Source organism: Scatophagus argus, chromosome 3, assembly GCF_020382885.2.
Source record: "Scatophagus argus isolate fScaArg1 chromosome 3, fScaArg1.pri, whole genome shotgun sequence".
Lineage (NCBI taxonomy): Eukaryota > Metazoa > Chordata > Actinopteri > Scatophagidae > Scatophagus > Scatophagus argus.
The window spans coordinates 4282678-4305287 of NC_058495.1; the positions used below are offsets into that span (position 1 = coordinate 4282678).

Sequence of the window (22610 nt, forward strand, 5' to 3'; positions counted from 1 at the left end):
TTTTATTCTTTTTACGTGTGTGTGTGTTCATTTCTCATGTGTCAGGAGAGTTTGCAGTCATGTAGAGGAATAGGGAGACTTGAAAGTCTCAAAAAAACCAAACCTGCCCTTGGCAATATAAAAGCTCGACACCCTGGTATGTGGTGGTTGATTCCTGCTGTGGAGCTGCGGGTTGATAATGCATGAGGACGCCTGGCAGGGGGTCCCCCTGATTTTCCTCTTGCTCATCACTCTGACTGCCAAAACACACACACACACACCAGTTCTGCAAGACACCCTCATGGATTTAGTGACATCTATGTATAACGTGAGATCTGTCCCAGTTTTTTATGGTTTTTGTTACTGCATAATATTCAGTGTGGGCACTAGTGTTTCCCCCCAGCATCAATGCACTCATGGACAGATAATGAGACGAAGCCTCCCACACACACACACTTCTTACACACAAAAAAATGGGAAAGTCATTTGTAATCTTTGTGCATCTCTGACAGTGACATTTTGCAAGTGAACCAGAACTCTAACGTGGTGCACATTAATGTCAGTATCTGGTTCAGATCGACACTGACTCTCTTCTGCTTCTTGAGTGTCCTCTTTTCTCCTCCTCCTTCTCCTCTCCCTTGGAAGGCATGGAGCACGTCAGAGTTACAGTTTCGATAGACTTGTTCCTGCAGCTGCAGTGGGACAAACCCTTTATTGCTTGGCTTTGCACTGTATAGCTTTCTAATTACAGGCAGGGTTCATAACACTGATAACACAGGCCCTGAGAAAACAGAGCAGCATTGACTGCTTCTGTTTGCATAACACTAATTACTGTAGTTACAGTAAACAACTATTTCAAAAGACTATTTTTCTTGAGCTTTGGTTTTTCTATGCTGTAGCTGAACCTTTTGTGGAATCTGAGTAACAATAACAACAATTTGATTGGCAACGTGACCTTAAACGTACAATGCCACACATTGTGTATCACCACTTTTTAGATGCATGTAAAAACAGTAAGTTCCTCTTGTGACTCATGGGTAATTTGTACCAACTTTTTCCTTATATTATTATTCGCAGGTGATTTAATCTTATTGTGTTCGAAGAGTGTAGCTAACAGTACAAATATGAAGTATCAGAGTCATAACATGCTAAAAAGACCTTCACAGGCCACATTCCCAACCTTTTCCTCTGACATACCTGATACATACTGACATACTTTAACTTGTATAAAAATGAATAACTTTACTATTATACAAAATGGAAATGATGGATTTCAATACGTCTAATCAAGTTAGCTCAAAGTGACACCTTCACGGTGCTTTGAGTGAAGTTATTAAAAATAAATTACATTTTTTCAATATTTTCAACTTTTGTGAGGAAAACATAGCCCATCTTGAGTCCACTTGTAAGATACACACTCTCTTGGAACTGCATTTTCTCTTGCCAGAGAGTAAGAAGCTTATCACCAAATCTGTGAATTACCTCTCTCAGGATTCTGTGTCTGTTCTTAAATGTTGTCTGTTCTGGTCTTGTAGAGCACTATTCATGCTGTGTCCATGATGGATGGTTAAGATGAACTTCCCTCAGTTACTTGTACCTCCCCTTCACTGTGTGTGTGGAATTTTTTTTTTTCAATAAAAAAAAATATTTAAAAAAAATACAGTTATTTTAAAAAAATAAGCAGCAAATCCTCACATTTGAGAAGCTGGAACCATAAAATGTTTCTGCAGGAAAAATGACTTAAACTATTATCACCATAGTTACCATATTTGTACTCTCTGTAAGTACAGAACTTCTGTAAATGTTAGTTACATTCACCACTGGGTTCAGGTTGGTGGGGAGTGTGTTTCCTCCTGTGTAGCTGGTAATTGGGTCTTTAAATTTTGAAGTTTCCTTCAGTTACTCCATGATGTTTCCATGTACCTTTCGGTGGAAGTCACATATCCATTGCAACAAACTCCACCCATCTGCGTTTCCAGTGGCGAATACCTGGATTACCTGAGGCTATTGTTCATACTTGGCAATGCTGCAGCATCCAGATTTGAGATAATACATTTGTTTGAAAAAAAATATTTTGATTCCAGCTTGTGTGCCACTGACATTCCCATCATCAGCACTGAAAAAAAAAAATTGTCTCACAGAAGGTGCACTGGAGCTACAGCGGTCCAGCTCAAATGCCATCTTGTATTCACTGGGCTATTGATATCTTGTTCAAATTTTCCTGACACGGAGTGAAGCATGAAGCAATATGTGGAAATCTCTACTTGTGATGGAAGCCAAAAAAAGTCAAATTTCTTTAATGTTTTTTTTTTTTTTGTTTGTTTTGTTTTGTTTTGTTTTTAAGTACCAGGAATACTCAACTGTGGGATCAGCATGAATCCTTAGAAGTTCTTAAACCCAGTAAATACAATATAGATACATAAATAAATGATGAAATGTGTGTTATATGCATGGTACATACTAAATTAAAATAAAGAAGTCAAAACTGGATCCATTACAGTGTAAGATGTTTGAGCATATAATACATTTCTAAAGGCATTTTAAATTTAAGCTTGTTATCTTCCTTCAGCAGACTCTGTTTCTCTGTGTTACACTCACACGTCACTAAATGACTTGTCAGCATTGTTTGTCCTCAAACCAAATGAGTATAAAGCTTGTTTATTGGTTTCAATAACGCTAACAAGCAATTTTTCAGGGCGGACACACAAAACAAAAGAGACTGAAATTCTAAATGTCGACCAGTTCCCTCAAGTGATTTGTAAACAATCGTTCTGCAATAAAGCATTAAACTCGTTGACAGACAACAGACTCATGGTGTAGATTTGGAATTAGTGTTGCTAGCACTCTGCAGTCAGTTGACTTTGTGAGATCAAGAAAGAACAGGCCATGAAAAATACGGTCACAGTGTTTGACTGCAGAGGATATCCACCACCAAACTCTCTAATGAGTGTTGCTGAAGGTGCTCTGAAAGATTCTTGGAACTGTTTTCTGCTAAAAAAAAAAAAAGTGTATTTTATGCCAGCTACAATCTTCTGTTTTGGCATACCCTGAGAAGTAAACACTAACTCACATTTGTTTTTATTATCAACAACTAAAGATAGATGTGGATTTAGAAAGGAAGCCACACTCAACCATTACACTCACATGTGATTGGGAAACATCTTAGTGAGCTCTGTGGAATCGGATACATTTGGACTGTAGACAACAAGTTTGAAATTTAAAAAAGACATCTAAGAGTGGTGAGTTAGAAAAGGCTACCACACCTTTGTGAGCTGCTCCTCATCTCTGCTTATGGCTAGCAGCTACATTAGCGGCTACCACCATAACTCATCATTAGCAGCAGCTAACATACTCATATTGCAGCTGGCCCATTAGCTGCAACTGGCATGACTCATCCATTAGATGCTACTAGCACTACTGGACCACATCCCCAACTGAACTGACAATGGTCAAGCTGCATTTGATCTTTATTCGTAAACTGCCCATTGTAAGTCTGACAAAGTCAAAAGTGCAGTGTTAGTGCTGAACTCTTAAACTCCCAAAAAATTCCCTTAATTGTAAGGGGATCCGTCCAAAAACGAAAAAGATCCTCAGATCAAAGCTAGTTACTTAAAAATGTATGGACTTTTAGTGCGTTTTGGAACAAATTATTGCATTTGATTTACTGAATTATTGATTGTGTGAAGTTACCGGATCCGGTTGAGGGCATTTCCTGCTCAGATACTGTGTCAGATGTGATAGCCCACATTTAGCCCACATTTTTGACAGGCTGTTGAAAAATCGTCATGGCTCCCATATGAAAAACATCTGATCTCTGTTGTATTGGTCTCTACCTCCAGAAAAACGACACAAAATAGCCTACTGATAAAACATACCAATACAATAGGGTACCAGTGACAATACAAATCGGCTTCTTGATGTCCCTTTTTGGGACAAGCAGCGCTAAGAGACATCCAGCCAATCAGCCACGCGGACGCGCACTCCGGAGCGCGCACTCGGAGCCGGTGGTGGCTCTCCTCCTCTTAAGAAGCAGGAGACAGTCCGGGTACTCAGCACATCCCGGGGCGCACGGAGAGAAGACTACAGAGGTGCCGCTGCTACTGCTGCTGCTTCTGCGTGTCGGACCTGTCCACCGTCAGCCTGCAGCCATATGACCGAGGTGCTAATCAAACCATAAACAACAACAAAGGAAATAACAAACAGCCTACCGCGGGTAAGGAGTTGTCTTTATACACTAATTGCATGAGTGCTTGGCTTGGTTAATAGCGTTTCGCCGGGTTCACCCACACTGCTAACAAAAGCCCAGTGAGCTGTCGTGTCTTTAACGTCCTTAAAGGGTTTTTGCGTTGTTTAATTGACGTTCAGATGAGTTTTCTATGACTTTATGGAATGTAGGGCATAAACCCCGTGGTGCCTTATTTTATGTTAGATACACATACGATAGATCCTTTCTAGTTGTCAGTCCTGCAGAAATAATTGATTACAATGCTTATGAGAATTACAGATTTGTCACAGTTGTCCCGAACAATCTATTTTTATGTACCACAGGATCGCCATGATTTCCTTCTGCGCGTAAAAGCGCATGAATGTCTCATTTTAATAATATCACAAAACTTAATTTAATTAATGCTAATGGTTCCTTTTCCAGTTTCACTGACAAAGCAGGCAGTTTTACCTGCATGAAGAGTGTCGATTAACAAAATAACTGTTAGCAAACAGCAAATTAGATTTGGTTTGGTACCGGAAAGGCAGAGTTCACGCGATAATCAATTGAACTTTTGTGGTGTTTCCTGCTGTCATGCTTTAAAATCAGATCGGCATCACAAAGAAATTTATTGGATGAGTGGTGAGGAGAATCAGAAATGATTGCAGCGATTATCTCTTCTTGACAGCTCATTGTTGCTCACTGCACACCAAAGACTGTGAGAAACTGCGTGTGTGTGTGTGTTTATGAGAGAGAGAGAGATAAAGGAAAGGATGGAGGTTGGGGGAAGCAAGAGATTAAAGTTGGGAGTCTCAGTGTGACACCATGCAATTAAAAGTGAAACCTGCTGCAAAGGAGCAACGTTTGTGTACTCACATTAATGAGATGATGTTCATTAATAGCAAGTCAATCAGCAGGGACGCATCAGACATGATCAGGAGTGTGAAGAGACCACATAGTGAGTCGACCTCGGGCTAAAACTCAAAGCTCAGATTCACTAATAAGTAAAAAATGAAAAGACAACCCAAGGACACACTAACATGATTTCTGTAATTTCCCAGTCTGGGATTAATAAAGTATATCTATCTACCTATCTAACATCATTTGATGTTCAAATGGAAATTAATTTTAGTATTTTACAAAAAAGTGTGGAAGCATGAATTTTTCAAACCAATAGAGATTATCCAGCCCCAAAATGCCAAACAAGGACTCTAAGAACTTCTAAAGAATCTTTTTTTTTTCTTTTTTAGTTTTGTGACAGTCAGTACACATGCAATTCTCTTTATTTAATTCACCCTGAGTTATGAGCTCCAGCCAAAAGGCTACACTACCAAACATCCATTCGCTCTCCCTCACCGTGTTCTGAAACTCGCCTTGAACATCACTGCCAAGCGTGTCTGCATCTGTTTGATCAAGTCTCTTTCAACATTGACAGGCAGTCAATGCTGCTTGCTTCAACCAAAGGAGGGGGAATGAAACTTTGGGTTCATATAATGCGTTTACATGCTTCACTTGATCAGCTCTAAACAGGAGTGTTTCCCCCCCTGCTGACCGGTCAAACTGTTCCCATGCGGAGCGTCCAAATGCAGCCCCAGGTGTCCACATTTCACGGGTTAGCAAAGAACAAATTTTGCTGTTGGTTTCGGAGGCCAAAGCTTTGTTGTTTTCTGTGTGTTCGAAGGGATTCAGCTGGTGTCCTTATCTGCCACGAAATGAAAGATGCCACCGACACTTTGTTCTAATTAAGACATTATAAATCCTCCCTCTGTCTAACTCTCCCGCTTTGATTTCAGTCTCTCTCCTTTCCCTCCCTCTTGTTTCCGTCTCACATCTTTCTCCCTCTCCTCTCCCACTGCATTACATCTTATTTTCTCCTTTCCTCTCAGTACCCCCCACCCCTTCCTCCCTTTTGTCTCGCTCGTTCTCTCTCCTCTCTGTGGGATGCCTCTTGCTGTGCTTCTGGTGCTGTTTGTGTCTCACAGCATTTTTGGAACATGCCTCTGTGTGGGTGTCTCGAGGAGGTTTCCCTGCTGTGAGTGTGTATTTGTGTGCATGCATTGATTGTAACAGAGAGAACGTCTTTGTGTGTGTGTGTGTGTGAACGTGCACATGCAGGCCTCAGTGCACTCAAACAGCAGATTCCCACGTTGCAGGATGTCACTGATGTTACCGTGCATCAGTGACAATGTTCTGCTCTCACCCCACATCTGTTGTACCTGCAACCAAATTACCACTGAATCATTTGGTGTCTCCCTACTCTCTGCTCTGGCTCACTAGCTGACAGATGGACCTTCCTTATGGCTCTTGTTTTTTTTTGTTTTTTTGTTTTTTTTATCACCCTGTGTTGCTTCCAGGGGCCTTTGCCATCCAATATACACCTAAAAGCTGCAAAAATCCTCCCAGTCGATGTGTGAATCCCACACTATTGTTTGCAGAGGATTTTGGGAGACAAAGCGCTTTTATATTGCTGAAGTCAGTGGTATTGGCCCTTGAGGAAATGAAGTTTTATGGTGTGAACTGCAGTCTGGCAGAGGTGTTTATTATGCAGAGGCGTTCACGGGAGCTGTAATTTGGGTGCTTGTTACCCAGCTGATATTTCTGATAATTTGATGGTGCAAGGTAGACCTATTTTACATAAGATGAGCGATATGAAAGTAAGTGTTTATGAGTGAAATACTCAGTGTTGCATTGCCGAATTGCACTTGTGACACGGCAGACAATACATTTATTTTTCTTTGTGTCTGCTACGTTTAATCGTTTCCTGTCATTATCTGTCAGGTCTGTTGATAAATAATTAAGTTACTGCTCAGTGAACAGCACAGCAGGAGACATTTGGTTTGGTCCTGCGTACTTTCACACCCCCAAAGTGAACCGTGTGCCGGATGATTTGTCAGCTGGTAATAGTCCAGCACATAACATTAATTGTTGTTTTTACAGTCTATAGGTTTTGTGTGGATTAAACAAATGAAATGTGACATGTTAGCTGAGCCAGGGTGTCCCCCTGTTTGTGGTCCTTATGCTAAGCTAAGTCACTTGGCTTCTGGCTGTAGCTTTATCATCTCATCTAATTTTCCAAAATATTTGCTCTTCCTTTAAATGTGTATTTTCGCTATGTGGCCTGGAAAAGAAAAAAAAGTCTTGAAGGTGGCCTCTGCCTGACCTGACAGCTCAGCTTCAACAGCCTGTTTCTGGAGTCTTTGTTTGCTGGATCCTTATGGCCCTGCTGGTTTCTATGAGATAAAACAACAGGAGCAGATGGCTCCTGGAGGTTTGGTGTCACAGCAGGTGAAGCTAAAAGATGCACACGTACAGCAGTTTAATACCAGGGTCGCCTCCTTCTCCGCCTCACTGCCTCTCACGCCTTCCTCATCTTGGCAGCAGATCAGGGTCCACTCGCTGTTAAGTATATTTTTGTGACAAGTGTCACAGAGGTGCCGCCATGCTTAAGGGACTGACCGACTGATCACAGACTTGAGAGAGGTCTCTGATCTCATCACAGCTCCATCATCCAGCCCTCTAATAGAGTCCCTCCCCCTTGTAATTCCTGCTAAGATTACCTATCACTACATAGTTATGACAGTGTTCTGATTCATATTTCCCTGGTGTCTGTCTCGCTCTCACTGCGCACTGTGCTTATAAAAGCTTCTGACATACACATATATTGTGTTTCCTATCAAACGTAAACAATAATAAACCAGTTTTAGCTTCCCTGCTCAGGCTTCCTAAAAATGCAGAATTGATTTTAAGATTTCATATATTCTTTATTGCAGCACATATTTCCTGTCCAAACTTTACTGAGCTCAGACATCAATAAACCCAACCTCAATAAATCCAGCGTAAAGATCTTAAATCCCACTTGAGATCAAAATGAGAGATAAAGTTGTCCAAGAACTGTTTTGTCCCTTTCAAAAAGCTTTATTTATATGTTGTTTTATACTCTGTTACTTCTGTGTTGTAAGCTTGCCACATCATGAACATGTTCTATTGGCTGTAAGGCCACATTATCGTTTCTACTGCTTTAAAGTTGTGAATGAAGTTATAATGTACACAACAATGTATAATTTGTGATTTGAATGAAAATTAACATGCAATATGCAGCATGCATCTTGATTTATGCGTTTCACTGCAAATTAGTTATCGATCAAAAGTTAAAATTGTGGTCAAATTGAAGAAGGTTTTCATGAATTCATTGTGAGGTCTCTTATTTTGAAGTGTTTCACCAAGAGTTTCACCAAACATTTATATCTGAAAAGGCTCTATTTCCATTTTAGGGAGCCGAAAATGTGTTAACTTGAAACATGGTTTCAAATCTTGCTGTTAATTTTTTTTTTTTTTTTTTTTTTTTTTTTACTATGGCAAATGTTAAGAAATAAGTAAGCAACAGATAAAATGAGGGAAAAACTGTGCTTAGATATTCATTAATTAGCATTTAAAAAACTGGGGAATCGCCCTTTGGACTGCATTGGTGTCATTTGATCACATTCAGTGAGCAACATTAGGTAATAATGAAACTGATATTTACATATTGTTAAATCCTGACTGGGGCACAAGAATATGTGTGACAAGCTCACCAAATTCAACAGAAATGTCTCCAGCTTAAATAAGAAAAACTTTTACAATTTGATTCACTTTTCTGCACAGTATCAGTGACTGTTTAAATGTTGCCATTGAAATGGTGCGTTATCTCATTTGGGAATGAAACTTGTCAGTTCCAGGCGACTCGTTTGGCCTCCCATCGCCTCCGTAGCAGATGCTCGCCCTGCTGCGCCCTGCCTACTACACACAGTCATGTATAATACAGGCTCTGGCAGGAGGCTTTGTTGTTCGTGGAGGTTGTTTATCACACACAAGAGACTGTGCTTAAAACCCGGAATGCCACCCAGAGTGCTCCATTATCATCCCCATCCTGTGTCTCCTCAAAGGACCACCTGTTAGCAACACATGAAAGTGTGAGAGAGGAAAACAGGGCACTGCAGTGCTGAGACGCTCGCTCCCCCTCCATCTTCTCTTTCTCATGACAGGTCTATTCAGGCTGGAGATTTGACGTGGTCGACGCGTGGTGCCTTCTCTTTCTATGGAGGCCTTATGGCTTTCTTTTATGTCTGGAAAATTAATTTTTTGAAGGGTCATATTGTTTCTCACCTCCTGTTATTATCTCCACCTCAGCTGATTCTATGCTGGCTCTACATCTGCAAACATTTTGAGTGTTAATCCTAAATGAGATACACAGATATGACCAAGAAATTGATAGATCTGCTTTTCTTTCTTTTGATTCCTGACATCAAAGAAAAATCTCTTAAATCTTAAAGGAACATTAAAGTAATAGTCCACCAAAATTCTATTTAAGTATTTGCTACTCAAAGGGTAGATTGTGTGGGAGTATTTCTATGAATAAATGGCTTATTAGCTGTCTTGCTTGATTAGTTGAGGAGAACAATAACAGTCCCATGTCTGCACAGTAAATGTGATGTTGGAGCTGAGCAGATTAAATTAGTTTAGAAAGACTGGAAACGGAGAAAACAACGAGCCTACCAATCAAAATAAGGTTCAGGAATCAAAAGAAGAAAAAGCAGATCCGCCCAGTTCTTGTTGGTACCTGCATATCTCACTTAGGTTCAACACTGGTATATGAGCTGCCATTTTTTCAGTCAGAAATCAAGCATTTTCCAACTCGGTTACAAACTCTCTCATAGTACTGCTAAATGGTACGCTAAAATACATTTCTGAAAACATTTGAGGTGAAACATAGGCAATGGAGTACCAGAATCCTGATTCATATCATTTTGCCTAGTTCAGCAGTTTGAACTGAGCCTAGTCCCTTGCCCTGGACAGACTCATTGATCCAATTTGAGGTGGACTCGCTGCGGCATATCCATCATGCACCATATGGCTGGATCTCCATAGAAAATGAATAGAATCTGTCTAGTCTATGGCATCCTTTAGATAATCCTCTATCTACACTGCCTCACCCTACAGTTCAGTTGGTTTTCTTATTAAATGACCCTTTTGGCCATACAGATTCCAGGCCACTTGACAGTATCATCACCTTATGTGTCAAGCAGACAGAGCGTGATCCTGTGTGTTTAGCATGACACGGCTGATTGCCCCCCCCCCCCCCCACTCGGCTCCCTGATGGCCTGTTTGGAGATAAAGGTCTCACCTCAGCAGCCGGCCTCACACTCTTGTTTGCAAACTGCACAGCTGGTCAAACTCCCAGAGGCCAGCTGATGCAGTCTGCCTCTGAATCCCCTAGGACGTAGCCTCACACAGCAAATCTCCCCTTGCATCACCAGCATCCTCTCCTCCCTGCACACACAACCTACTGCCACTGTCTTGTTTTTAGAAACAAGTAGCCTACTGTAAACCCAAGGGTGTTCGTTTTAAACTTGGTGTGTGTCAGTGTGATGAAGGAGCAGAGATCTTAACACCATCCCCCCCAACTCCTCTCCTCACCCACACAGATACAACACATGCACACACCATCAGCAGCAGCTCAATCCTTCCTCCCTTACTCCCCCATTGATTTTCTGTATGTCCTGCACCGTCACCGATTGTCTTTTAACACAAAGGAGTTAGCTTCCACAGCACCACAATGGTGTTTTCTCTGTAAGTGGACTGTCTCAGTGTTTAAAAGTGGACGACAAAACAAATCAAATCATATTTAGAAAAAATGCCACGACCTGTCGTCTTACATGACATGACCATTTTTATAATGAAAACAGCTGGTGTTGTCTCATCTGGTGTAATGTGTTTTGAATAAAAATGGCAGACAGTTGCACACTTGGTTTGGCTTTGGTTTTTGGTTAGAATATGGGAATAAAAGAGAAAAAGGTGCTTTCACTCGTAGGCTCAGCACCTTCATTTTATTCACGTATGGACAAAGTGTTGGGCTTTTACTGCAGATACACAGAACCTCATATTTCAGTTCAGTCACACCTCGCAGATATGTTGACTTTTCTAATGAAAGGTACGGTTGGAGGGCTCTTGAGACCTGTGAATAGGCAGCGATGAAGGATGTGTGCTGTGCAGTTTCTCAAATTGAGTAAGGCATGAAGCTACAGGAATGAAGGCTGAGAAGTCATTTCTAAAAAGAAGCACAAGTGTCTGTCCATCTCTTTATCACCTCCACAAACCCAGCAAGGCTAGATAAATGGGCCCACTCAAGAGGCTGAGAGTGGTGTAGTCTGAATTTGTAGGATGGAAGAATGAACACAGCAGGACAGTGGACACATCACAACACCGGAGGACTTATGTGGTTTCAGATAGGGGCTTTAAATGCCTGGGGGTCTAAGTTAGTGAGGGAAGCCTTTTTGAGAATTTTTCAAAATTCTGCTTGTGTCAATTAGGGTTGATGTTTGCTCTCAGTACACAAGTAAAATCTTTTATCCAAAGCTGTAGCTTAACAAGCCACCGACCGGCTATTGACAAAATAATACATACATACCTGAAACGACTACAGCCATGTTCATCAGTGTTTTTTTTTTTAACTAATTAGTTAGCACTGTAAAATGCTCAAAATGACCACCCTAACATGTCGATGTTTAGCAAATAGCTTATTATGGTTACCATGTTCAGTACTGGTCAAATAGATAGGATGGACTTATGATGATGATGCAGGAGGAAAGGATCACTACGCTTACTAGCATTTATACTAATGGAGAAATGAATGTGCGTGTCAAATTCCAATTGAGAAATTTCACCCAAAACTACAAATATTAACCTAATGGTGGCACTATATCAGAGGTCAGAGGATTACTGATGTCATTTGGAGTCACCCTCAAGTGTAGACTTCTAGATAGTCATGATTCTGTAAAATTAGAATTGCAAATAGATTTTGAAGTTTTAAAGGAATGCAGCACTGACCGTATTTATTTTGAGAACTAAACCTATGATAAGCTGCTAATTTGCTTAATATTCATTCACACGGGATGGCAGGTAGGTACAGTAAATTCCAGTGACTTCCAGTGCTGTCCCCAACAGGTGTTTTGTTGAGTGTTTTGCTGTCAAATGCTGGAGTACATACTGTGCATGCAAATCAAGAAGTCACTGGATATAGGGCTGTCTCACTGATATTCCATTAATCTGCCAGTTACTGTCTTGATTAATCCACTTACCATTTGATCCATACAATTTTGAAAAATAGTGAAAAATGCTGTTTTCTTAAGCTCAAAGTGTCTTCTGATTAGTCTGCTGCTGGTCAGCCCAAACCCATAAAATTTTTTTATGACCATATCTGCAAGCCCCCATAAAAAAGAATATTTGATTGTTGTTTTTCCATGAGAAATTAATTATTTATCAATAATCAATCAATCGATCAATAATCGAAATAGTTGTTAACTAATTGTTCGGCAGTCTAACAATCAGTTAATTAATTGGCCCTTAAATCTACTTAAAGTTTCTATAAATTTTTTCTAATTACAAGCTGACTGTGTGCAGCTTTAACATGCATTTTGTCTTGCCAACAGGTGGCGTTATCCTTTACAGATAATGGCGGTCTCCTGGAGTCTTTTACTGACGGTCTCGTTTGCGACCCTGGTCCTGTCGCACAGCACTGAGCCTGGAACCCCTCATGGAAAGAGGAGACAGGCACAGACCTCAGCAGGTGGCAGCAACACCCTGCAGCACCCCCTGCAAGGTCTACAGGGCCACCGTCACAACAGGGACCGTGGAGGGCACGGGGGCCAGGGCACCCGCAATGCCAAAGCTGGAGCTGGTCTGCTCTCCCACAGGCCCCTGCACCCCCTGGCCAGGCCTGAGGATGATGGGACAGGCCTGGAGAGTTTGAGCCCAGTGAGACTGGAGATGGGCCCAGGCAGGGACAGAGAAAGAGTTCGAATGAGTATGAAGAGTCCCTCTCAGGTCCGGGAAAATGACCTTCTGGGGACACGCAAAGGAAAGGGGCATGGACATGGACACCATTTGGAGCACAGGAGACAAGGGAGTCGGCATGACAAGGGGAGGCATGGAAAAGGTGAGTGGCCTGATCCAGACATGGAGAACATAGACTGGGTCAGAATCACCAAGACCTCATTTCTTTTTTTTGTTGAAAAACTCCAGAACCCTAGATTGATTTTTTTTGTATTGGTTTTTTTTTGTTTGTTTGTTTATTTTGTTTTTTTTAAATTTTGAACAAAAATGGTTGCGTGCCTTTTTGTAAACTGTGCATTTTGGAGTCATAGCACATCAGTTTTGGTATAATTATGTGTCTTGATCTCTGTCCTGTCTGTCTCTTCCTGATCCTGACCTGAGCTCAGCTTTTAAAGACAGAGATCAGTTGGAGGATCCACCCTCCTTCTCCTCTGCAGCTTCCCCCTCCCTCAGAATGACCCCGTCCAGTGAAACCCCTTCCCCCATCGCTGCCGTCTTTGGCTCTGGCTCCTCCATGGTTACCACGGTGATGAACGAGCATCCCCCAACACCCCCGGCCTCCACCAAACCCCAGGTAACCCCAAGGAAACCCAAGTGCTTATTAAAGGCTGCATCTGTTGTGCCTCAGTGTGATCCCAGTGTGTGGGGAGAAATAGAGCGAAAATGGGCCCCATTACTGCCGTTATGCTGCCCCAAACCTCATAGCTCATCTTGGAAATGACACACTCTACGGTGTGCACCTGAAAGCACTGCTTGTGAAAAATATTGTCAAGCGCACCAAACTCACTGGTCGCAGTATGTATGATAAATATGACAGTATTCTATAATAAAACTATGCCTCCGGGACCAAAATCATACAGTTCAGAGTCCGGCAGCACATTTTCTGTAACTGCCTTTATTAGAAACCATGGCAGGACAAAATGTATGTGAGCACAGAGAATGGTATTTTTTTTGTTTTGTCCAGCACTGGGCACATGCACTGAAAAATCTACAGGAGTGCATGGGGCACCACTCACCACCTGTCACATTCACCCAGCATGATGCTTCAACAGTATGTATAAACAGCATTTATAAGGAAAAAAAATCACGTCTTCCCGAGCCTCCTTTTATCCTGGAACCATTACAAATGAGGCTCTTCGAGACAAGACGGCACCTGATGTCAATAGATACTGAGCCGGTGCCCACTTAATGAAAGCTTTTACATTTGTCACAGCTGCTGTTACTAAAACCCAACAGCTTGTAGGGCATTGTGGGAAATATTTGCTTTAGTTTCCGGATGACAGACTCTGTTTGATTGACAGTTGTTTTGTTAAGGAGTTCTGCTCAAGACAACAAAGTGTAGATATTTTTTAAAGAATCTCTCTCTGCATTATATTTTCGTTAAGTTTTGACTGAAGACATTCTTCTGAACAGATTTTTCATTTCAAATTATTATTCCTCACAAGAGCTCAGCAGTAGGACACGTGCTGGGACTACAACTAGTTTCTCAACAGAAAAAAACTGTAAACTATAAACCAGCCATTGTTTGCTGAAAAGGCGATGTTTTATCTGTTGTCCCACTGAAATGTTGAAAAGGGACCCTTTATCTTAGCTTTCAAAACTCAAAACCTCGCTTCATCCTCATTTTTAGCAAGCCTTGGTGGTTTGCAGTTTTGATTTTACAACCACGAAGACATTTCTGTTCTGACATAAAGTTTAAGGGGCCCGACATCATTATCTGATACTACCAATTACAGTAGTGGCAGCAATCAGCATATCCTCCAAATTAAGATCAAAGCTCATAAATGTTACAAAAACAATTCATATGAAAATGTCTGATCAGCCACCTCTATGGTTAAAGGTTAACATAACCATCCATCCATTTTCTATACCGCTTATCTGTCAGGGTCGCGGGGTTGACATAACCAAATTTTCTTTATTTACAAGATACTGTTTTTTAGGAAAACGTTAACCTGGTCATTTTAGGCGATCAAGCAAACAACCGGTGCTGTCATTTTACTAGTGAGGATAGTCAATGTGCACTGCATTCAGTTTTCAGCAAAATCTCGTGAGGTGCTGACAGCTCTTTTTGGCTTCCCTGGTCTGTCTCTGTTTGATGTCAGTAGACTGGATTGTCATAGTCTTTGCTATGAGAGCAATCAAAGATTATTGGACCATAGAAGAAAGTACTAACCTTTAATGAACCTTGTTTCAGTGGTACGATCATGTGGCAAGGCTTCTTAATTAATTTTCGATCTTCTGTTGATGGTTTAATGAGCAGCCGAGCACAAGGAGGTAGCCCCCTACAATTAATCTAATTGATATTTCCATTCAGACTCATTTCCTGAGGGTGAAAGGAAACAGGTATGGATCTGTTTCCATGAAGAAGTTGATTCTTATTTTTTGATGGATGTCTTTCTCGGATCAGATATTCCTCAGGAGGCATTTCAAAGTCCTGCTGACCTAATTATACAGTCAAGCATTTGTATTTTGTTTTCCACTGTGAGAGGAAAATGATAGTGGTAATGATTTAATGGTATTTTTGCAGAAGGTTGAGGCTGTGCTATCTACCAGAGACTTTGTTTTACAGCATTGTCATCATACTCTTATCTGACTTTGACTTTCAAGAATCCGTTCCCTCCAAAATTCAGTTGGTTATCTAGTCTCCCCAATACCAACACAAAGTCAGGCAAAGTTTCTTTGTCCATAAAACATTTCTGCAACTTCTCAGCAAAATGGCATTGCAGCATTCTCCTGAACATTTTCATTTTAACATTTTATTCTCGGAGGAGTGTCAGTGAAGTGTCTTCTGTGGCTTTAGAGTAAGACTTTGATTTTTCTTTTGTGTGGGTATAGACAAAAGTTAAATGACTTTAACAGCAGCAGTTTGCACCTTGTAAGCTACCAATGGTCAGTGTTTGTTTCTTTCCATCATGGACCAGCTTCTTTTATTAACCTTAATCAAATACATTTAGTTGCCTCAACCAGATAAACTGCATAAGACATTTTTGTACCAGTCACATCAGTTGTTTTGTGAGGAAAAGAGCCTTTTGTTGCTCGAGTATGAGTATTTGTTGGTTTGACAAAAAAATTGGCAACCATGATGAAACCATGGTTGCTGAAATAAATAAGGCAAAAAAATACTTTCAGAATAAAGAAAGAAATTACTTTGAAAAGTACCTTTCCCTCACAATGCTATGAGGCTTCTACCAAAATCAGTGGTTTATTTGACTGAAACACTGTGTATATTTAAACATCTCGTTGAACTAAATCACACAAACAGTACAGGAAAAATAAAATGTCCACTGAGGACTGCTGATCACTTGCAGACTGCACCAGTGGCCTGCTCTCCTCACACAAAGCCTGTAGTTGTGCGTAATGAACTGTAGATTTCAATCCATATGTCTGTATATTGCATATATATCAACAATATAAATGCTGTGATATATACTTATATACCAGATTGCGGCAGCTGTATTCTCTGTCACCAATCAATTCAATTTTAATGCTCTGCTGCTATCTCTGTTGACTCTGTGAGGGTATTTTATGAACCAATGAAGCAGCTCATACTGCTACTCACTGCAACACAAATCGATTGGCTGAACACCCTGAATGTGTTTACTTGCCATACTGATAGAAAAAAATCGACAAATCAAACCATGGTCATATACTGCTGACTGACGTGACAGACCTGATCTCTCCAATGTATTCTCTACAGGAGCTCATATGCTGGATCGTGTTCAAGTTAAGGCTAATTTTTAATGCACAACTTAATATTCTGATCACAATTGTATTTGAATCCATAAATAAAGAAGATGCTTTAAATATTACCATGGAAGCAGACCTTGACACAGCATGCTGAAAATGACTGGAGATGGGTTTAGGTGTTTACAGATTTGCATGTCTGAGCTGTTCTGTTACAGAGTGGGAGTTAAGCCCTATGCTCCCACTGAAATGAAGAGTTAGTTATGAAATGTAAGATGCCCCTTCAAGCTATGTTTGCTTTTTTACAGAGGTCTGGAAGAAGAAAAGGACAAGATGAGGTGATGCCAACGCTGGACATGGCACTCTTTGACTGGACAGACTATGAAGACTTGAAACCCGTGGACACCTGGCCGTCTTCCAGGGAAAAAGGTTAGCCATTAGCTTTAATTGTGAGTGTGGGGTTGTAAAATGTTCTGATTTGTAAAGCCTTTTTTGGTGGAAATTATCCACATTAAACTAAACTAACCAACTAACCAAAATAATGGACAAATTGAAATTGGAAAAGTTTGACCCGATGATGGTGCTAGATGAATATGGGATTGAGGTTATTGCAAGAAATTCTTAGAGCAATTCCTCCAACAGTTATTTTAATAAATAAAAATGTCAACCTTATAGTGACACTTGAGAAAAAAGTCAGGTGATCACCAAAATAATCACTATTCATTCTGTGGACTAAAATGTCTATCTAAAATCTGGTGGCATTCCTTCCAGTAGTTGTTGAGATATTTTATCAAGTAGCTGAAAAAATATTCAGACTGTCAATGCTTAAAGGAAAATTCAGATGATCTCCATCATAATTAGAATTTATTCTGCAGGAAGAGCTGTAGCAGATTTCATGGTGATATACCTTACCACAAAAGTCAAGCTCATGGTATCACTAGAGGAAAAATCAGGACATAACCAAAGTGGATTTACCTTCTGGGGACCATGATCATGAGAATTCCTCCAATATTAGTAGAGGTATAGAGGTAGAGAGGTGTGGACCAACTGACAGACTGAAAGACAGATAGACATTGTCATCCCTAGAGCCATACAAGTGAGACACTTACTGACACTTTCTTTGAACTGAACACAGATGTCAAATAAAGTGAAATAAGTGCAGCTGTGAGTTTAAATCATTTGCTTTAATAGCACATTAATCTCACTTTCTATGAAACTACAGTAAGTAGCCAATGATGGCTGGAATGTCCATAGAACTACACAGTGACTTTTTCATTGCCTCCTACTATATATTCAGTATATTTTCATTTTATTTTACTTGCTGGGGATTAAGTAGTAACCTATATTTAACCTGTGTTAAATATAAATATTTATATTTATTGTGTTGTATGAATTCAGTAAATAGGTTTTTGTCTATGGCCTTATACAAATATAAAAGACTTCACTAGAAAATAATAACATTTCTTTTTCCTGCTGCAGACAAGAAACGGAGTAAGAACCTCAGTAGTGGAAATGTGACTGTAGACGCCGATGCCATTGAGCCGTGTGACCACCACCTGGACTGTCTCCCAGGTCAGTGTACATCATAGATGTCAGTCTGGACCACAATACAGCTCTGAGATGCTTCAAAATACTGAAGATTTAAGGTCAATTTATGCAACTATTTTTCTTATGAAGTATAATAATGACAACACCTTTCCAGAAATCATATAGTGTGGTATGAATAGATTCTCATATATAAAACTCATATTTAACATTGAACATGAAAGAATTTATTTGTCACAGTTCCTTCTTTGTAATGTAAACATCAACACTTGGTTTCAAAATTTAAAAGTAAGAGAAAAACATCCTCATGTGTCATTTAACACTCAAAAAATTAAGTTAATTTGCTTCAACAGGACTTTGTGGTTTGATCAGATTTGATTGAGTACCTGGCTGTGTATTGTGTTCTACACACTCAATCAGTATGTACTGCATACTGTTACTAAATGAATGATTATACTCCACTACCAGCACAGACTGTTGACACCGGAGTAAACAAAAGCAATGTTTCTTCTCTGTATCACATGACTGTGTTGTGTGCCACTGAATAAAAATTGTTGTCAGAAATGTAAACCAACATTATGTATGTGAGTCCCTGCATTGTTTTCTTTTAACTGTACCTTAATGTCCTGGGTCCTGAGTAGCTCCTACTGCACTCTACATCATTCTTAATTATTTTGTGCAGTCATGCCTCTTAACAGCCACAGTGTGCTGTTAGAACTGTCTGCCTCATACATTTGGATTGTCTAAAGAGATGCATTTTGGGGCAGTTGAGTTTGTATATGCCCTTAACGCATACTCAGAAATTCTTGCTAATGTAATATACATCCATTGTGATGTACGCACAAAATCCACTGTACAACTGGAACACATTACATTACTAATTTGATGTCCTACTCAGTATGAATAGTTAGTATTCTGAACACAGACTTTGGTGTCATTTCTAATGAAGTCTAATGGAGATGTATGGAGAAGCACAATAAAACCCAACATATCTACCTTTGATGGTTGCATTTGATCAAGAATGCCCCCACCAAATGAGAGAACACACTGCAGAGAATAGGCTAATGACTGCTTTTTCCATATGTGTTTGGTCTTTAAATAGTATCCAAACATGATTATAGACATACTTTATTTGTCTAATCTCTGAAGGTTTTTTTTTTCGTTTGGTCGAGGCATTTCTTTATCAAAGTTCATACAACATACCGCTAGATATGTTGGGTTTTAATGTGCTTTTCTATACATTTCCAATGGACTTTAATGGAACTGGCACCAAGCATAGCATTAGAAGGTTGGTATTATGACATTACAGCATTTGGACTTCACTCGTAGGCAAAAACACAGAAAGGGATAGTCTTAAATAGAAATAGCCAAAACTGTAACTTTGGTGAAGCATGTGGTGTTCATGTAGGACCTCATGATTCATAGTAAGAATCTGATTGAGAGTTTTAAGTGCCTTTATGATGATTATGCAATTTTTTTTAGAAATTGTTACTTACACAACTTGAAGTCATATACTTTTTCAGTGTTCCACATGAATCATGCACATGCTAATATCACATGGGTTTTCCATGTGCTTCTTCCATTTAAGGTTGTTGTTGTGACGAGAGAGAACATGAGTGTAAACCTCACAACCGAGGTCTCAACAACAAATGCTACGATGACTGCATGTGTGAGGAAGGTGAGTGATGCGTATCACTCTGTATTACAGCTGTATAGTATGTACCACAACTTTTGTTCTACATTCTGCTTTGTACTGGCCTTTGTACTTTTTAATCTCTGATTACTGTGCTTTTATCGATATTTATTGCATGCCTTTTTATCTTAAGCATGTGGATACTGCCGGAATTTATGAATTTTCCTCGGAGATGACATAGGTCGCTGCTTAAAGTAGGACTAATGATTTTGGAAAACAGGCTTATTTGGTTTTTGGTGGAGAGTGAGACAAGAGGATTGACTCCATGACATTACTGATAAAAGCCAAAGAGTAGTCAAGGATATAACGCTAACCCACCCTAAAACAGCAAAGTGTTGGTTTCATTGTCTGTAAGTGGATTTTGTTACCTGGGGACAGATCCAGACCAGCAGTTTCTCCTTGTTTCCAGTCTTTGTGCTAAGCTAATCAGCTTGAACTTCATATTTAGTGTCAATCACCTTATCCAACTCCAATAGCCAGTGAATATGTGTATATCCCAAAACCTTTGTTTTAAAGCTATAACTTTGATGGTACTTTTAACATCTATATAAGCACTTTGTCTATTCTCACTGTTTATAAATATTTCAAAAGTCATATACTGGTGTTAGGGGTCAATAGATTGGGTTGGCAAGTAGGTTAGCACTTTCATAATGTTGATTTTTTACATTCTTAGTTTCCATGGCACTGTAGACTTTGCTGCTTGTTCATGAAATTCCTGTACAGCTATTGCTCTTGCACATGTGAAGACTTGCAGTTCATCTTATTAACCCTCTATAGAGATATTATATAGATATTATATTATTTATTATCTTTCAGGGTTTCGCTGTTATGCTAAATTCCACCGGAAGCGGCGTGTGACAAGGAGGAGGGGTCGCTGTGTGGTACCAGAGACAGTCAGCAGTGACCAAGGAGGCTTCATCACTATCTGAGAACAGGAGGTGGGGGACAAGATGGATGGGGTTGAAAGAGGAGGAACAGGAAAAATGACCCCATGACAGACATCCCATGACCACGGTGACAGACCAAGTGCTGAAAGGTGAAGGCTTGCTGGTTTTTCAAAATTACAGTGTAAAGCAACTAAATGACAATATCTGTTCTGATAAAACAAAATAGCAGGTGACTAAACTGGATATATAATTTGATTGTTGCATCATGGGATGAGCTACACCTTCTAATCCAGCAAATAACCATCTTTAAGCACTTATTTAGTTTGGTTAAAATTCATACATCAGTCTTAATTTAGTTCTGGTCATTCCGATCACAGAAACATGTACATGTTTTAAAAAGAACATGAGAAGGGGCTTTTCAAAGCTTAGGGCAGTGATAACCCATTGTGCCGGGGGGGGGGGGGGGCATCCGGCTTCATCGGCTCAAAAAAGGTTGGGAAAGGACACTGGCTTAGTGTTTGGTTTTTTTTTTTGTCTTTTTTTTTTTTTTTTAGAAAATTTGCTTTGAATTGGTATACAATATTCATGTGGCTGACAACACATGACTGAGTGACACTTAATTCTTTATGGGCTGCTGTTGGTTTTTATTTCTTTACAGAAAAAAGCAGATTTTGTGAGTTTTGGAAAACCCTTTGCAAATCTCTCTCACAGTTCCCCTGCATCTGATTATCTCTGTCTCTGGTGATCTGAGTCAAATAATGTTTACAAATCATTTCTAGTACTGAATTACGGTGCTTGGACTCCCAAATGAAAGGCTTTTACCGCCTCAGGATGATTCAGATTGAGTCAAGGAAGCTGTCACTCACACAAATGATACTAAAGCTACATTGAAATAGTGTTGGTTCTCTGCTCCATTTTCTTTCTAAAAATTATTTGTGAATACTATTTGAACCCAGCCTGCTGTCCTGTATTGTAAATATGAATGTGTTTAAACTGCAATAACCTTTTGTTAAATTGACACCATTTCTCTTCAAATGTACTTAATGGTAGAATTATAAATGAAGATGTCTGTTTGACCTTCCTTTTACATGTCTTAATATATGTTTTATTTATACCGTTCTTAAAAGACAGGCTTGTCAATATGTTGTGTTTTTCTGTCTTTTTTGTTTTCACGATTAAACACTTGCTAGGAAAATGTCTGCTGTGATGTTGGATTGTTGTCTCTCAGTCTTGTTTGTGCAAATGGGACTGTGGCCTCACTCACTCCCATGAGGCCACAGTCCCACCACAGGCAGTGGTGGAGCAAGTATCCAGAAATCCTCTACTTAATTACAAATATCAATGCACTAATGTAAAAATACTCCATTAATAAAGTATAAAAAAGTAAAAAGACAGTAGTGTGAAAGCAGCATTTTACTGTTACAGCTGCTGGTGGCATAGTTCTCAGGAAGAACTAGCTTTTTACTACATTATAGACAGTTCAGTAAGTTAATCCAATTATTCCGAAGCCAGGAGTTGGGCCTTGCCAAAGAGTCACAAGATTATTCTAGGAGGCCATCAGTTGAAAAGACCCCCCCCCCCCCCCCCCACACTTTCTACCACAAGTTAAGAGCATGTGGCTGGACACAGTAGGTAAATGAGCATCGAGATGTTTTGAAGAAGGCTGAGAGATTTCATATTTTGTTTCCCTCCTTCATTTATTTTACTTCAGAAGAGCGCAAATCATGACTCTTTTTTTATGAGGTTCTAG

At 39.9% G+C, this 22610-nt stretch overlaps 1 protein-coding gene across 2 annotated transcripts; it reads left to right on the forward strand.

The window, feature by feature from the left end:
* Positions 1 to 3146: 3146 nt before the first annotated feature.
* draxina (dorsal inhibitory axon guidance protein a) lies at positions 3147 to 22052 on the forward strand. Of its 2 annotated transcripts, none has more exons than XM_046382277.1 (7): positions 3147 to 4192; positions 12649 to 13154; positions 13438 to 13625; positions 17044 to 17164; positions 18215 to 18307; positions 19869 to 19958; positions 20790 to 22052. In XM_046382277.1, exons 2-7 carry the CDS (start codon positions 12671 to 12673, stop codon positions 20900 to 20902), a joined length of 1089 nt encoding a protein of 362 aa, XP_046238233.1. In that variant the 5' UTR covers positions 3147 to 4192; positions 12649 to 12670; the 3' UTR covers positions 20903 to 22052. The 2 variants fall into 2 exon arrangements, with proteins under 2 accessions (XP_046238233.1, XP_046238222.1); XM_046382266.1 differs by having other exon boundaries at positions 3153 to 4192; positions 12649 to 13155; positions 13409 to 13625.
* The last annotated feature ends 558 nt before the right edge of the window (positions 22053 to 22610 follow it).